The sequence below is a fragment of the Sciurus vulgaris genome (genome assembly GCF_902686455.1).
Source record: "Sciurus vulgaris genome assembly, chromosome: 3".
NCBI lineage: Eukaryota > Metazoa > Chordata > Mammalia > Rodentia > Sciuridae > Sciurus > Sciurus vulgaris.
The window spans coordinates 74,174,270-74,191,944 of NC_136463.1; the positions used below are offsets into that span (position 1 = coordinate 74,174,270).

Genomic DNA, 17,675 nt, shown 5'->3' on the forward strand with positions numbered 1-17,675 from the left:
AGGGAGAAAAGTAAAATGTAAAAGTGGATGTATAATAGAATCTCAAGTTCGTAAAATTCAGGTCTGACCCAGAGGGAAAATGTCCACATGATTAAATCTTATCTAGTGGCAAGATAGTGATAGTTGTTTTCTACTATATACTTTTTACTGAATTTTCCCAGGTTCTTTTTTTTTTTTTCCAGTGGTGCTGGGGATTGAACTCAGGGTCTTGTGCATGCAAAGCAAGCATTTTACCAACTGAGCTATATTCCCAGCCCTATTTCCCAGTTTTTAAGAACAACTTTTAAATGATAAGGGACAAGAAAAGGAAGTTGGTTGTGTGTTGCAATCCATGAGTTCATAATGAAACTTGTGATAAAACTTAATTGAGGGACTGAGGATATAGCTCAGTTGGTAGAGTGCCTGCCTCGTGTGCACAAGGCCCTGGGTTCAATCCCCAGCACCAAAAAAAAAAAAAAAAAAAATACAAAAAACCAAAACAGAAACTTAATTGATCAGCTGGGTGTGGTGGCACACACCTGTAATCTCAGCTACTTAGGAGGCTGAAGCAGGAGAATCACAAGTTTGAGGCAGCCTTGAGCAACTTAGCGAGATTCTGCCTCAAAAATAAAAACCTTGGGCTGGGGTTGTGGCTCAGTGGTAGTGTGCTAACTAAGCACTTGTGAAGCCCTGGGTTTGATCCTCAGCCCCACATAAAAATAAAGATATTGTGTCCACCCACAAATAAAAAAATGATGATAAAAAAATAAAAAGACTTGATGCTTGGTGTATTGGTACATGCCTGTAATCCCAGCAACATGAAAGTCTGAGGCAGGAGAATTCCAAGTTTGAGGCCAGCATAGGCAGTTTAGCAAGATTCTGTCTCAAAATTTATAAAAGGTGTGGGGATATATCTCAGTAGTACAATGTCTGCTGACGTGTAAGGTCATGGGTTCAGTGTTCAGCACTGCAAAATAAATGGGGACAGAGGATGAGTGGGAAATAGAGAATAAAAAACAAATGAGTCTAGAGTATAAATCTTGATTTTGATATCATTCTCTCCTAAAAGGAACCAGGGTTCGTTGGAGAAATGACTGATTCTGGGACTGGGGCAGAAAATATACAAGATAAACCTAGTTCTAATACTGCCAGAAAGTTAAAAAAAAAAAAAGTACTTAACCCAGAAAACAAAAACAAACAACACAATGATAGGGGTATGGCAAAGAGACAGAGGAGCCCGTGGAAACAGCTCCCAATTACCAAAGGTGATAAAACTTGAACAACAATAAAGTAGTACTAGATTATAACTCAAAGTAAAATATATATCTGTGTGTTCAGAGAGAGATAAATGATTTAATAATAAATGGGGAATAGGGAACAGTTCTATCTGCAGAATAATTCCAAATAATTTAGGAATTATTTGATTATAATTTCTGGAACCTAATTCCCTTCCCCTTATGAACTGCACAAAATGAATTTCTTTAAGAGAATACAGTATGTAGCTGGGTGTAGTGGTAGCACACCCAGTGACTTGGGAGACTGAAGCAGGAAGATCACTAGTCAAAGCCAGCCTCAGCAGCTTAGTAAGGCTCTAGGCAACTTAGTAAAATCTTGTCTCAAAATAAAAAAAGGGCTGGCGATGTGGCTCAGTGGTTAAGCACCCTTAGGTTCAATTCCCAGTATCAAAAAATAAAAATAAGTAAATAATACAGTATAGAATGGAGAAAGTGACCTTCCACTGGAGAAGGCAACAAATACTGCCTCCAGCCAGGCAGTCAGTATCAAGGTAACATCAACAGTAATGTTGACAGTATGTGCCTGTAAATAGCTTGTTTGGATTTTAGTTAGTAGTTTACCTCTGGTCTTCTTCCCTAAAACTCATAACCCCAGTCTAATCATGAGAAGACTATAAGACAAATCCTAATTGAGGGACATTCTATAAAAATCTCATCTTAGAAATGTCAGGGTTATCATAGAAATGGAAAAGTAAAATTAATATAGATAAAATCCAATATAAAGAAAAACTTTAAAATACAGGTAACTAATATTTAAGTAATGGATGAAAGTGCTAGAAATTTTTTATTATAAAGGACCCTCAGGAAGTTCCTGAGGAGAAACTGACTTCTTGGGGAAATAATTTTCAACCATGCTCTTACTCCTTTATGACACAGAAACAGGCCATGAACCTGTTAGTGCTTTTTTGGTGCTTCGTTGAGCTTCCCTTTTAACCTTTTTCCCCACTTTCTCTTCTTGTTTACCCCCCACCTTGCCACAGTTCTTTTTCAGTGGGAGAACCTTTTTACTCCTAAAGTATAACACAACTGATAAAAAGTTCAGTGTTCACCCAGTAAATCCTTAATTAGCACCAACTGTGTGTAACTGGCAATATGCCAGGTCCGGCTCAGAAGATGAAAAACAGCAATTTGGATAGATTGAGGAATCTACTAAGTACTTCTCTGCTATTGTTCTTTTGTGCTATATTCCAGCATGCCAGTACACTTAATGAAATGAGGTTCTTTCTTATTTTTAGGTGCAAATATCCTGCGAGATTCAACAGGCAACGTCAAACTAGGTGATTTTGGGGCCAGCAAACGGCTTCAGACCATCTGTCTCTCTGGAACAGGAATGAAGTCTGTCACAGGTACACCATACTGGATGAGCCCTGAAGTCATCAGTGGAGAAGGCTATGGCAGAAAAGCAGATATCTGGTATGTTTTGATGTGAGATTTGCCTGAAAACTTAGGCATTATGTGTATTTTCACACAGGATTGAAAATATTGAGCCAGATTTAAATTATCTTTTGAACTTTTGAACTAGGATGTTTAATGAATTGTAATGATTAAGATCATTTTGGGGAGGAGGTACTGGGGATTGAAATCAGGGGCACTTGATCACTGAGCCACATCCCCAGCCCTATTTTGTATTTTATTTAGAGACAAGGTCTCACTGAGTTGCTTAGTGCCTTGCGTTTGCTGAGGCTGGCTTTGAACTCAGTGATTCTCCTGTCTCAGGCTCCTGAGTTGCTGGGATTACAGGCATGAGCCACCTTGCCCAGCACTGGTTAACATCATTTTAATTGTGTCTCATTGATGCTTATAGTTAACAAAATATTTAGAGTCCTTGAACCTGTATACCCTTCTTTAGGAAGGCTTTTGTCTTAAGCACACCTCAACATTAGATAGGTTTCATTTCCCTGAAGAAGTTTAAAAGTAATTAATTGCTTTTAGTGTTCTTAAAATTCACTTGATCTTTAATTGCTTAATACTTTTTAAAATACAAAATGTCCATTTCCTATTTCTCACACAGGAAAAACTTTAGTCAATGTTTACTTTAGGTACCCCCAAGGCAAACAATTTCTTTTCTTTTTTTGGGTGCCAAGGATTGAACACAGTAGTACTTAACCACTGAGCCACATCCCAGCCCTTTTAAAAATACTTAATTTAGATACATGTTCTCACTAAGTTGCTAGGTTACTGAGGCTGGCTTTGAACTCAAGATCCTCCTGCCTTAGTCTTCTGAGCTGCTGGAATTATAGGCATGCACCACTACACCCAACCTAAAATGTCTAGCAAAATATTTCTAATACTTGTATTCTTTGTTAAGATTAGGCAGATAACTATATAAAGCAAAAATAATAAAATGAATAATGTTCTTTGCCTAATCCTATTGGTTGCTTGATAGTAATTAAATTGTGGTACGATTTTGATTTTTATGTTTATTTTATGGTTTTATGTAATCAGCAACCTTTTAATGAAATTTTTAACTTGAAATCAAGTCATATTTAAATATATGTGGATTTCACTCCTGTTTCTCATTTTCTGGTAGCTTGCTTTCTTTCCTGATGTTATTGCTCATATTATGTATTTCTGTTTATTTCTTTTTAGGAGTGTAGCATGTACTGTGGTAGAAATGCTGACTGAAAAACCTCCTTGGGCTGAATTTGAAGCAATGGCTGCCATCTTTAAAATTGCCACTCAGCCAACAAATCCAAAGCTGCCACCTCATGTCTCAGACTATACCCGAGACTTCCTCAAACGGATTTTTGTAGAGGCCAAACTGAGACCTTCCGCTGATGAACTCTTAAGGCACATGTTTGTGCACTATCACTAGCAGCTGATAACCTCTCCCGTGCCTCCACCCAGCTCCCATCTGATAGTTCACCTTCTCTCTGACTGCACTTTTCTTTTTTACAAAAAAGAGAGATGGGGGAGAAAAAAAGACAAGAGGGAAAGTATTTCTCTTGATTCTTGGTTAAATTTGTTTAATAATAATAGTAACCTAAATTTTTTATATGTAGTTTTTTTTCCCTTACAAGAACTTGAAATGACTTTTTTTTTTTTTTTTTTTTTTTTAAATAATGTACTGATGTGGTTCAGAGAGATAAAGCACTTTAGTACATAGTAACTCTTTTTAGTACAAACAAATCATTTGGAATACCGAAAGATTGTAGGGTCTTTCCCTGTATCACTGACATATTGATGGTGTTGGGGAGACATGAAAGACAAGGAGATGATGTACAATTTGTAGTTTTTAGTGATAGTATTTAAAGTAGTTCCACATTTGTGGGGTAGAGCCCTAAACTTGAGTTTAGGGTAGGTACTCAACTTAAAGAATATAGATTCTTTTTTATATCTGTATTCTTTAGATCATAACCTCTGTCTACCAAGCTTTTTGCTCAGTAGGAGTCTTGATAGAAGATATGAATATCTAAGAGGTATGTTTATTTGTTAATTCTTACCAGTATAGTAAGCAAATACACTATAATAGATCCATGTTACTGGAATCTGTAAACCTTGAGGGATAGTGTTCTGCTTTAAAAAAAAAAAAAAAAAAGATACTGTTTTATTTTAAAGCAGATATGGGAAGTCAATGAGTAAATCTAACTAAAAGACAAAAAGAGATTGCTCTCATTAAGTGTGTGAGCAGTAAGACCACATTTGCTAGTAAACAGAAATAATAAAAAAATGAACTGAGTATCGTTTAGCCTATTTTAAATCATGTGCTTTATTTGAGGGGGGAAGTTCCAAAATTAAGGAAATTGAGAAAAAATAAAGATCATATATTCTGTCTTCCTATTTCTAGCTCCTGATTTCCCATAGCTAACAGTCTTTAGGAACTAAAGGCAAAGCCTGGAGTTATCCATATGTTAAAGCTAATGTAATGAGAAGAAATCCTTTTCTTGGGATCACAGAATACTGAAGCGCCTCAGAAAACAAGACACCATGTAAAATAGTGAGGTTGTCATTGGTGGCACAGGAATAATTTCATTTCACTTGGGTTTAGCAATGCCTGGAGACATTTTTGTTCATCACAAATGGGAAAATACTTCTGGCGTCTAGTGGGTAGAAGCCAGAGATGCTGCTAACAAGACTAATACACAAGGAAAGTCTCTCCCCCAAAAAATTATCCTGTCCCAGATGTCAAAAGTGCTGAAGTTAGAGAAGGAAAAGCTATTCCCAATTATAAACTGAAAACAACAATTTACAAAGTGATAATTACAAAAAAAGCAAATTTCAAAGAAAAAAGGATGTATTGCAAAATAAGGGTTTTATTAGAACAGATGCCACTGCCTTAACCCAAGATGAATGATCTCAGCAGATAGCAAGTAGCAATCACTTCTTTACCAGCAGCCTGTTGCATCCAAATCAGTAAGTTTTCCATTTCAGAAAGTGTGTTTTGATTAGAAGATATGAATCTTGATAGAAGATATAAATCTCTAAGAGGTATGTGCATTGTCACTAGCATCAGTGAACTCAGCATCAGTGTGTATTAAAAGTCAGTTCATAATCATGGGCAGAGGAAAAACATCAAAACAAAATGTTTACTGCAAACAGGAAAGTTAAACACTGTTAGGCATTTCTAGTATAGGGTATCCATTAAGAGCAAGGACACAAAATGAAGAGATAGCTGGGAAAGATCCCACTATCTCTAATGGAATTGTGCTAATTATAAAGACGAGGATGTCAATAATTTGGTTACTTGTAATTTTTTTCAGCATATCAAAGCAAGTACTAAGTACTTTTGTTTTTAAAGATCTAGAAAATAATTGTCTTCCAGGAGGCCCTAAAAATGATGCCTTCCATAGAATTCATAAGGGACTAAGGTATTATTTTCTGCCACAAGGTATGCTCATTTAGGGATGCAAAGTACTTTGTTTCAAAATTGAATAGGTCTTGGTTTACCATATTAAGGTCTCACCTGGCATTTCCTGTAGGAATATTTGAAATTTCACTAGCTAGTCTGAGAAGTCAAAGCACAAAATTAGTTGTTGATGCTTCTCCAATACTCTGAAAAATCAAAGGAAGCAGCTTGCAAAGAACAATAATCAGGTGCCTCCTGCTTTGATAAATCCACTACCTAATCTTTGAGCTAGAAATATAATCCCCAAGTTTGTGGATCTATTATAATCTCTTTATCTTTTATGAGTGATGGTATCTTTTCTACTTGAGCAAGATTATGCTATCTGGACCAGTGGACTTTTCTTTGTTTCTTTGTCTCCTGTGATTTCCTTTTGGCTCATTTTTGGTCTGTCAGGGTAACCAGCAGTGCAGAATATGAGGCAAATGCCTTCAAGAAAGAAATCTAGGGAGAATATGAAATGCAAAGCAAAATTACTTGCTTTTTTCAGTCTCTGTTTTCTAAATGCTATAGAAAATGAAGGCACCAAAAATAAACTACTACCTTAACACTGCTGCAGAAGACCATTGCTGTATATTTAAAAAAAAAAAAAATATTAGCTATAGAACAATAATGTTCTTTTATGTGAAGACTTAAAAATAGACTAATAGTTTACAGAGTTATTATATAGAATATGATGTGAATTTATTCCAAACAAGTTGTGAAGGTACCAAAAACCAAATAAAAGTTAATATATATAAAAACTACTAGAACAAAAAAGCTTGAAGTGGGGGTTGGGCATGGAAGACCAAAAGTAAATTACAAAAAAAAAATTGGAAGGAAACACTTTTATCAGGGGAAATTAATTACACTCTGTTTTTCTTCTTTCTAATGATGGTATGGGTCAACAAATGAAATTTGAACTTTTTAACATGACTATAAATGTACTTTGTTTTTTAAATGCACAACTGATTCTTCTACTATAGTGTTTCTTTGCTTAGGCTGGAAAATGGCCAGACTGCTGACTTTGTGCCTTTAAAATGCATTCTGCTTTGACAGTGGCAGACTTTTTGGTGCTGGAGAAGATTTACTAGCAGTCTTATATATGCTTTTCAGGAAATACCTTTATACTTAGGCCTTGAGAGATTCAAAGTGGCATGACTTAGGCTTGGACCAAATATAAGATCTTTTACATTGTGCAGTATATTGAATTAAAAAAGCTGAAAAATATCATAATGACTAATGACTAATGGAAATTTCAATGGATTGATAATTCTTTAAAGTGTATTTAAAGACTGAAAATTTCAGAATGAGTGTCTTGAAAAATTTTAGCACTTTTCCTTGTTTACAAAGCATGTTTTTAACTTTAAAAATGACTAAGACTGTATTGCCTTAGAAAGTTTTAAAAGGCTCAGTCACCCTTAATATATGTAAGAAATTGAGTGTGCACATGCTGAACTACAAAAGGAAATTAGAATTTTGATTTCAGAATAAATCAAATTGGCTTTCATTTAAGAGTCTACCCTATTCCCAATAGGAATTACGTAAAAAGAATGAAATATTTCTTTACAGCTTTTTGCTATGACAGCTCTGACATAGGTCAGGTCTGATCTGTGGTTTCTCTGAGATGGAGTTGTTTATAAGGTATATGAAATCACTAAGAAAATAAAATTAAATCTGTGTAGTTTAGCAAGATGACCAAGCCAGCTACAGACCCCTTGACCCCTGGCAGAGTTCTGTGCCAACAATATCGTTTGGGGGTCTAGGAGCTAATAGCTTGATATAAAACCACATGATGTCAATCAAGTATGCAAATCTATCCATTTTCTTTAAAATAGGGTGATTTTTAAAATTTATTTATTCAATAATTGTGACTTACTTTGTACTAAATTAATATCCTAAGTCACAGTCTAAGAAGAGCATAGACAACAGATAGTTACTTTATGGCATATCCTAACTCTGAAAGTTCAGCAGTGATGTTTTAGAATATTGTTATTTTTTGATGAAGTAAGGGGAAAGCAATTTGAAGTAAGGGGAAAGCTAATCTTAGTTGACTTTCATAAACTAAAATGTCATTAACAAAAGGAATTAGAGAAAAGTGTCTTCAAATTGGAATCCTGCCCTCTAGCCCAGACAACCTCTTTCTCAGGACCACCCCCCCTTTCTATAAAACACAGCCTCTACTCAAACCATCCCAGGGATAGGGAACATTTATTCCATGACACAGTGTTTTTCCCCCCAGAAATTTCTTTTAAAGAAAAATATATTTTCTTTTTGTCTAAATTGTGAAAATACCCACACTTTCATAGAAAATGAACTCTGTCAACAGTGTTATTTATGTTAGGACTAGGACAATTCTCAAGACCATATTGTTTTATCTTTAAGCTTAGCATTTGTTTTTAATGTATTGTTCATATTTATTTGAATTTTAAAATTGGTTAACTGTTAATATAAAGCAATTTAATTGTTAATTTTTAGTAGTGCCTTTTTCTCTATGCCTTAATTTTATTTTATATTACTAATTCAAATTACCCACCAAAATGAAGATTTTTTTTTCCAAAATCAATAGACTTCATGAGTTCATTTGACCTTAAACTGTGTATTGGCCCTTAAATGTTTCTTAATGCCTGCTTCCTCCTATCTTTTTCTACCTCTTTTTTTTTTTTTTTTTTAATGTCAGGAGAGAAGAAACATTAGCATTTGTGATAGACACATTACAGTCTCCTGTAGACATGAATTCCTAAGGTAAACTTAGTAAGATGTATTCTCATTCTAAAGAAACATAGCAAATTGTTTTCTGAGTTGACTTGATTTTTAATCACATTGACATTGTCCAAGTTCTTAATATTATGGTTTGGTTGTGATTTTTCATAGCTGAGCTAGAGCTAGAGTGGTTGTTTTTGCCCTAAAGAGATCATTTAAATAGTTTTAAAATGTTGAGGCAATGAGACTTAGGGCATTGAGCAGGAAATACAGGAGTAGTGAATTCTAATCCTTAGTTTTTAACTAACATTTTGACTAATATTCTAGCTTACTTTTCTGTGAAGAGAGAGAGAGAGAGAGAGAGAGAGAGTGAGAGAGAGTGTGTGTGTGTGTGGTTGGAGTTGGAGCAAGGGTGGGAAGGAAGCAAACGTATGAGTGTTGAATTAGATCAGTCTATTCTTGGAAGAACAACTCAAAAAATGTAAGACCTACTGATGATGGATGAGAGTAATTACCATCTCAAGTAGGAATGCCAGTACACTTTTCGTAAGTAGCTAGTATAAGTATAATTTTCAGTAAAGGTATTTATTGTAAATTGCCAAACTCTTGGTTGCTAAAAATAGACTAAAATTCAATTTGTGTGTGTGTATGTAAAAATGAGCTTATATATAATTCTTAAATAGAAACTAATTGATCTAACATAGTTCTTCATGAATTCTTTTGGATAAAATTTCTGCCAGACATTATCTAAACCAGCTTCCTTAGCTTACCAAGTATTCAAAAGGAAATTCTCTTATACCTCTTTTTGGTTAGCTAGGGAAGGCATGCTGTGAATCCACTGTTCTACTTCATAGTCATCTTTTAACTTTGGTTTTACTTCTGCCATGGTCTGAGCAACATGCCCCAATAGGTATGGGAAGGATCAGAGCCACCCATCTTCCTCCATCCTCACCTTTCACAGCTGTAGAGAGCTCTCAGGAGCTTAGAGATTCTTTTCTCAGTGGAAGTGACAGTGGTTAATGTTGAGCTTCAGGAAGGTGAGGAAGGAGTCATAGTAAAGAAAGAGTAAATTGTATCCGTTGTCTGTATACAGTCTCATATAATTCTTCATTTCTTTCATCCTTGTACATTTTAATTGACAGTCATATTGTTGTTATTAACAACCAAGGCATTAAATCATGAATACCATTATTCCCTCTGCCTGATGACTTCTCGTTTGCATCACAATCTGTATTTTTAGAATTACTTTAAACCAAAGCTTTTATATTCCCTGCACACATAGCCAAAATGATTCGCACTGTTACATCTGCCCACTGTAAGCTAATAGAATACAAATAATAAAGCAGGTACTAGTATAATTTGTATACTGGTCTATCATTCAAGGAAAAGGACAGGTGCTCAGTGTTTGCATTTAGAGGTACAGACTATTAAGGAGTTATGTAGACATTACAAAATAAAGCTTGTACACGTGCCAATCTTACTAACGTCACTTGAGTATAGATGCATGTAGATACACATTGACGTCCAGTGCCTCGGGCTGATGGCATATCTTTTTTCTAGTGTCTTAACATTTATGAGCTTGTATTTGACTTGCGGGGCATTTCAGCAAAGCTGTGAAGAAAAATAGGTTATGACTGATGTCTGCTTTGTGCCATAGACATTTTGGAACATAAGGAGATGTCTGCTTTTCAGTATATGTGCAGAATTTGTCCCCAAATAAGGATTTCTAAATCTCTTAATGTCAGTCGAGAAAAGTTGATGACTATCCTGAAAAGCACTTTTGTGTTCACTTATTTATATATTTTTAAAGCTTCTTTTTAAAAATCATATGTAATTATAATTTTAGAGGGGAGAGATAAGTAACACAATTATATCTTAAACTCCGTTAGATACTTAGACTCCAGAATGAATTTGACATATTCTCATTTTTCCAAAGAATATTTTTTCCACCAGAAGTAAAGAGAGGACTAGTGGAAATATTTGAGTGGAAAGGTTTATGGTCAAAAGAAAAGGGGTCCAAACCCTTAAAGTATTCTTTTCAATTAAAAGTACAGTGTCTAGGGATCTAGGGATAAGAATACTTCTTTAAACACAAACTGTTGTTTTAATACAATCTTAATTAGCAAAAGGTTTACATTTTTTCTATCACTGTTGGTTTTTAAATTTGCTACCCTGCATCCTGAAATATTATAAAAAAGTTAATACCAAAAATACTTTTAATGTCTGACATCTCTTACATTTCACATGGTTCTTTTTATTCATTGTAAATAAAAGTAAACTTGGATAAACTTAAAAATAAACTTTTAATTGTTGCAAACTATGAGTATCAATTTGTAAATTGACCCTTTGACTTAATGTACATTTTTTAAAGTAGCCATTAAATTCTCTATATTTAACATATTGGTTTCTCTCAGTAGATGTTTTTAATCTCATTTGAATGCTGGGCAGTTTGTAATTATGTACAAAGGTTTTTTGTTTCCTATTAAGGTTGAATTTTTTTGCACAATTTTGAAAATGTTTCATTTGTACACTGATTTACTACTCTGACCAATAATTGTTGAGTGTATGAGCATCATGAATGGGTGCATTAAACTACTGTCTGTGTCTCTGTTTCCACTTCTCTCAAGATGTAGCCATCAGTTAATGCACTGCTATGTCTGACTTACTTCTACAACTTATCTATGGTTCTATCTTTGTCTTAAGAACTCAGGAGTTCCAGTTTACTTTCTAATTTTATAAATGTATTCTAAAATCCATTACTAAGTTGTAAGTATGCTTTGTAACTCTGTTTCGGGGTGTGTGTTTGTGTGGAGATGTCTTTTTCTGTTTGTAGGCACATGTATATATTCCAGTAAATTCTTATTTTCATTTCATTTCTACATTTTTATGAACTTGTTTTATAAGGGTACTATTTAGTTAGGATAATTAAATATATATAAAAGCTTTCTGAGAGATTTATTTACTATATGAATATATTTTCAGCTGGCTGATCAAAATATTTTTTTAATTTTGTTTTTAACCATTTAGATGTATTTGTATTTCCAGAATTGGAGACAAGTTGTACTTAGAGCTCAATTAAAATATTCTTGCAAGGAAAACCTTTCTTTTGACAATTCTGTGAAACACAAATTAAAAGAAAGACAGGCTTTAAGCAGTAGCAAAAACATACTATCCACTAACATGGCCTTTGAATTCTCAGAGCTATGAAAAAAATGTGAGAAATGAAATTGTTTTGAAAAGATGTCAAGATTTTTATATCTCTAGTTGCTGTGGGCCTGTCCTACTGTTGTTTTAAAATATTTCCTTTATTGTACCCCCAAAAGATTACAACTTTTAGTTTTTCCCCTATTGGTCAAGGTCAGACTGGTTTTATAAAACAATACAGTGGTATATTGTGATTCTCTGTAATTGATTAAAAATTGGTTTAGAAATGTCCAAACATATGTTATTGTGTCTTTATACTGTACTGTGTGTTTTAAGTAACTGGCAGAAAAAGAATTGGAAATTAGGTTTCTGATCTGACAATGTTATCGTATTTGAAGAAAATCTTGTTTTAATATGCAGTACCACATAAAATTACTAGTGTTAGGAATAAAAGTCCAATGTTGAGGTTGAATGTCACTAAGATTACTGTTAAAAGGAACCAGTGGGATTAGAACCTACCAGAAGCCAGATATAGTGTGGTATGTGCCACATTTCATGCACATTTTGAGTTCATGTTCATTCAAAATTGTGCTTGTAAAAATGTATAAAATTATTGAGTTTTGTAATTTCTATGTTCTTATTTTTTTTCTTGCTGGTAAATAGCTTTTTTTAAAAAAATCTAATATAAAAGAAACCATGTTTATATTTTGTTAGTGATCAATGACTTTGTTTATATGGAAATTTGTATATTGTTGGCACACATTTTTGTTTAGATTTATCATGCATGAAGGCTTGCAATAATTAGCACAATGAAAATGGCTTTTTCTTACATATTCTTTTTTTTTTTTTTTTTTTTAAAGATTGTGGTGCAAAGGCTTACTCTAAGTAACCTGGACTATGGAATGAATATAAATGAATGGCACTTTGAGTGTTAATAAAGCTGATATTTATTTCCACTGTGATTGTTTTGTTTTGATGTCTTCTTGGACACAGTGTGTTGCACATGTCCCTTCTTGCTTGAGTTGATGACTCTCTAGAAGAGAGCAACTTAGTGAGACCCTGTCTCAAAGTTTAAAAAAGGGCTGAGGATGTAACTCAATGGTAAAGTATCCCTGATTAAATTCCCAGTAAAACAAACAAAAAAGCCCAAAGCCTACTATTTTACCTACTAAGGATGAGGAATGTTCTCTCATAAAGGTAATTTAAATTAATACATTCACATAGCATGCAAACCAAAACCCAGAATCCTGTCTGAGCTAGCAGTTTTAATATCTAGGAATGAATCCTGTATAAATGATTATGAATGTGGTAAGATATGCCTATAAAAACCTAAAATTGGGCTGGGGATATAGCTCGGTTCGTAGAGTGCTTGCCTGTCAAGCACAAGGCCCTGGGTTCAATTCCCAGCATTGCAAAAAAAAAAAAAAAAAAAACCCTAAAATGTTCAACAATAAGGGCTAGCATAACGAAGTACCACAAACTAGGTGGTTTATAACAAATTTATTATCATAGTTTTGGAGTCTAAAACTCCAAAATCAAGGTCTTAGTAGGTCCACCCTTCTCTGAAACCTGTAAGGAAATCCTTGCCTCCAGTAGCCCCAGGCATTCCTTGGCTTGTGGCCACCGTCACTCCAATTTCTGTTTCCATAATCACACGGTATTCTCTCTCTATGTATCCCTTGGTAGGTGTTCTCTTTACAATGACACCATTCAATTAGGACATAATCTTGTGACCTCATTTTGATTACTTCTGTAAAGACCGTTTTTCCAAATAAGGTCACATTGTAGGTATCAAGAGTCAGAACTTACAAATATCTTTTTAGGGGATGTGGGGAGACAACACAGTTCAACCCATCACAGTCTGTCCTCTGACTCCTAACACTTCATCTCCTTCCCAGATATAAATACATTCACCCCATCTCAACATCACCAAAAGTTTTTAATCATTCCAGCATCAACTCTAATAAGCCCAATGTTTTGTCTAAATACCAGCTCAAATCTCATCATCTAAATAAATTAGGCTGATGAATGTCCTCGGGTCCACCAGGGCTGTATGGTTTTGCCCTGAAGCACTGAGGAGGTGACCCAAGGAGACGCCGTGGATGCACACCTTGAACCAGTTCCCCTGTGAGCCTATGATGGAAGAAGCAATCCCACTGACCTCTGAACTGCCTTTGGGGTCTTTCTTCCCTTTCCTTAAAGGATAAAATATGTTCATAGCCATAGAGCTCTACCTTCCCTTTACTGTCTACAGAATTTCCAAAGCCCAACAGTGTTCCTTCATTTTATCCTCTGTCCCCTTCAATCCAAACATAGCTTCTACTGAGATTGTTGATTGGTCTATAAACCACACACTTATTCTCTTGCAAATGGTCATCCACTCACACATGTCCTTTGTGTTTTCTCCAATGCCTAGTTTCTCGTTTTTTACAATTTGGATAGACTCGGGTTTATCCAAATCTTCAAATTCCGGTTCCTTTTTGTTTTGTAATTCTTTCTTCAGTGCATTTCTTTCCTTTCATGTTTTACTCTCTAAGCAACAAGGAGAAATCAGGCTTCATTTTAAACCTTTCATAGGAATTTCCTCAGCAAAATATCCTAATTAATCACAAGCTCTACTTTCCACCCAATAGAACAGAATTCAAGAGTTTTCTGCCACTCTATAGCAATAATCACCTTTCTCCAGCTTCCAGTAACATGTTTTTCATTTCCCTTTGTGTTCCGTGTAGGATCAACTTTAATGTCCATGTTCCTACTAACAATCTCTTCAAGAAAACCAAAGTTTTTTCTATCACTCACCTCAAAATTCAGCCTTGGGATATAGCTCAGTGGTAGAGACTTGCCTATCATGCGAAAGGCCCAAGTTCAATCCCCAGTACTAGGGAAAAAAGAATTACAGCTTCTACTCATTACCCAATTCCAAGCCATGTCCACATTTTTAGATATTGGTAATGGCAGCACCCTAATTACCTGAACCAAAATCTGTAGTAGTTAGAGAAATAGACTCCTATGTCTGTTAAAAAAAAAAAAAAAAAAAAAAAAAAAAAAAAAAAAAAAAAGTCTGGTGGTCCATTTTCAGAATATAGTATTCGACTTTAATTGGATCCAATTGTAGCCATTTTAAATTATAGCCCTTTCCTTTTGCTTATCATGTAGATTGTACTCCTAATTGTGCCAAGTCTTCTAATCAGAGTGAAGAGCAGCACTTCATTAGGTACATAAACCAATGGACTGTCAGCCAGGTGTGCTTACTAGCCTTGTTCTGTAGCATGCCCTTCTGTCAGAAGTAAATGCCTTACTCCCCACCCACTTTTGAGCACGTATTTGATTTTTTGTGGCACCTTGTTCTAACAGTGTCTCCAAGGAGGTGTCTCCAAGGGGGCAACAGGATCTTAACTTAGCCAGGTGGGTTCTTGACTTATGATGCTGTAAAGAACTCCAAGATGCATCCAAAGAAAGGCACAAGCAAAAATTTACTGAAGGCCAGCAAAGGACTGTACACCCCAAATGTGTACAGGTGCCCCTTACCTCTCAGAGAAAACAAGTAACACACCCAGGGTTGAGCTCTCTGATTACATAGGACTTTTCTGGGAAGAAATATGCAGATTCTCAAGGAAGCTTTTTTAAACATTTTTTTTTAGTTGTTGAACCTTTACTTTTATTTATTTATATGTGGTGCTTAGAATCAAACCTAGTGCCTCATACATGCTGGGCGAATGTTCTGCCACTGAGCAACAACCTCAGCCCCTCAAGGAAGCTTTTTCGAAAATCAAATCCCATGACAATCATTTGATATCTGGGATGAACTGTTTCTTTTCGGCTACACAGTCTAGCCATAAATTAGTTTTGGGCACATTGTGTAAGTCTTTGAATCTGGTGAGTTTAAATTGGTTATGTTTTTCTTCCAGTTGATCTGATCTTCTACAAGTGTATGCTGAAGGTTTTGTTCACCTAACTAAGGGGAGAAGCATGACTGGTTATGCTTCTAAACCTGGGTCTCCATTACTAAGAATTTCTTTCTCTCTTCTGAGAATTCACCTATCTCAATTGGAGGTATGTATCTTCCATTGACAGGGAATGAGAAAGCAAGAGAGCAACTTATTTTAAGGAATTGGTTCACATAGCTGTAGGAGCTAGCAAGTCAGAAATTCACATGAGTTGTACTTTTCCCATCAACATGTACAAGTATAATGCACAAATAAAAATGTGGGGGAAAAAAAAAAGAGTTGTGTCCTTGAATACAAAGGCCAGAATCTCAGAATATCTGTTGTAGTCTGAAGGTGGAATTCCCTTTTTCTCAGAAACCTGGGTCAGCATTTTTTTTTTTTTTTTTTTTTTTTTGGTGGAGGTACTAGGAACTGAACCCAGGGCATTCTAGCACAGAGCCACATCTTCAGCACTTTTTGTTTTGATTTTGAGAGAGGGTCTTGATAAATTGCCTAGAAAGGCCTGGAATTTGTAATCTTCCTGCCTCAGTCTCCCAGGTCACTAGGATTACAGGCATATGCAACTAGACATGGCCTGTCTTTGCCCTTAAGGCCTTCAACTGATAAGATGGGACAACTCACATTGAGGATAATCTGCTTTACTTAAACTCTAGTAATTGTAAATGTTAATCATATCTAAAAAGTTCCTTTATACCAACATTTAGAATGGTGTTTGACCCAATCAACCATCACAGGAATTTATCAAATGGATTATAGTATCCATACAAAGAGTTTCTCACATATTATTTTTTAAAATATTTTTTTAGTTGTCAATGGACTTTTATTATATTTATATGCTGTGCTGAGAATTGGACCCAGTGCCTCAACATGCTAGGCAAGTGCTCTACCACTGAACTACCACCTCAGTCCTCTCACATATTATTGGCTGAAAGAAAAGTAACTTATATAAGATGTATAACATGATTCCACTTTTTTGTTTAAAAATACTTAGAAAAAAACTATTTGGGAGGATGTATGTCACTCAAGCAGTGGGAGAGTTATGGGTGAATATTATCTGTAATTTTAAAAACTTTTTTGATAAACGTGGATATGTTTGCTTAGTGCAAAATAGTTTCTTAATTATGAAAATATTAGATTAGCAATTGTTTCTCATTGCCCCCTCCAGTCAAATTAATCAGGTTTCGGAGCAGGAACTTTAAAAAAAAAATCCATGTTTAACCCAGTATTTCCATTTTTCAGTATTTGCCAGAAGCAAACAATCCAAGACTCAGTTTAAGATTTGTGGTCAGGCAGGGTGGCACATGCCATAATCCCAGCAGCTCAGGAGACTGAGGCGGGAGAATCCCAAGTTCAAAGTCAGCCTCAGCAATTTATTGAGGCCCTACACAATTTAGCAAGATCCTGCCTCAAAAGATAAAATAAAATGGGCTAGGGATATGGCTCAGTGGTTTAGTGTTCCTGGGTTTAATCTCTGGTACCAAAAAAAAAAAAAAAAAAAGTATCTGAAGATATTCACCATAGAGATATTTATAACTGAATAAACAGGAACTATCCCAATGCCTCCAATTAGGGTCTGGCTAAGTAAATTATGATATTTCCATGCAACTAAATATTAAATAGTTATTAAATACTTTGAGGAGTGAACAAAACTCAGGAGGATATAAAATTATCATATGTTGAAGTAATATTTTCATGATATAAAAACACACACACACAAAAAGAAAAAAAACTACTCACAAAACAAATAAACAAAAAAATCCCAAAAGCCTGGGGATGTAGCTCAGT

General features: G+C 35.0%; 1 protein-coding gene across 2 annotated transcripts in view; it reads left to right on the forward strand.

Moving 5' to 3' along the window:
* MAP3K2 (mitogen-activated protein kinase kinase kinase 2) overlaps positions 1-12,905 on the forward strand; it is a 78,063-nt gene extending 65,158 nt beyond the window's left edge. For both annotated transcript variants that reach the window (XM_079134386.1, XM_079134385.1), the window contains 2 exons: positions 2,510-2,687; positions 3,864-12,905. In XM_079134386.1, coding sequence (XP_078990512.1) covers positions 2,510-2,687; positions 3,864-4,089 — 404 coding nt within the window. In that variant the 3' untranslated portion in view covers positions 4,090-12,905. The remainder of the gene's footprint in view (positions 1-2,509; positions 2,688-3,863) is intronic.
* The last annotated feature ends 4,770 nt before the right edge of the window (positions 12,906-17,675 follow it).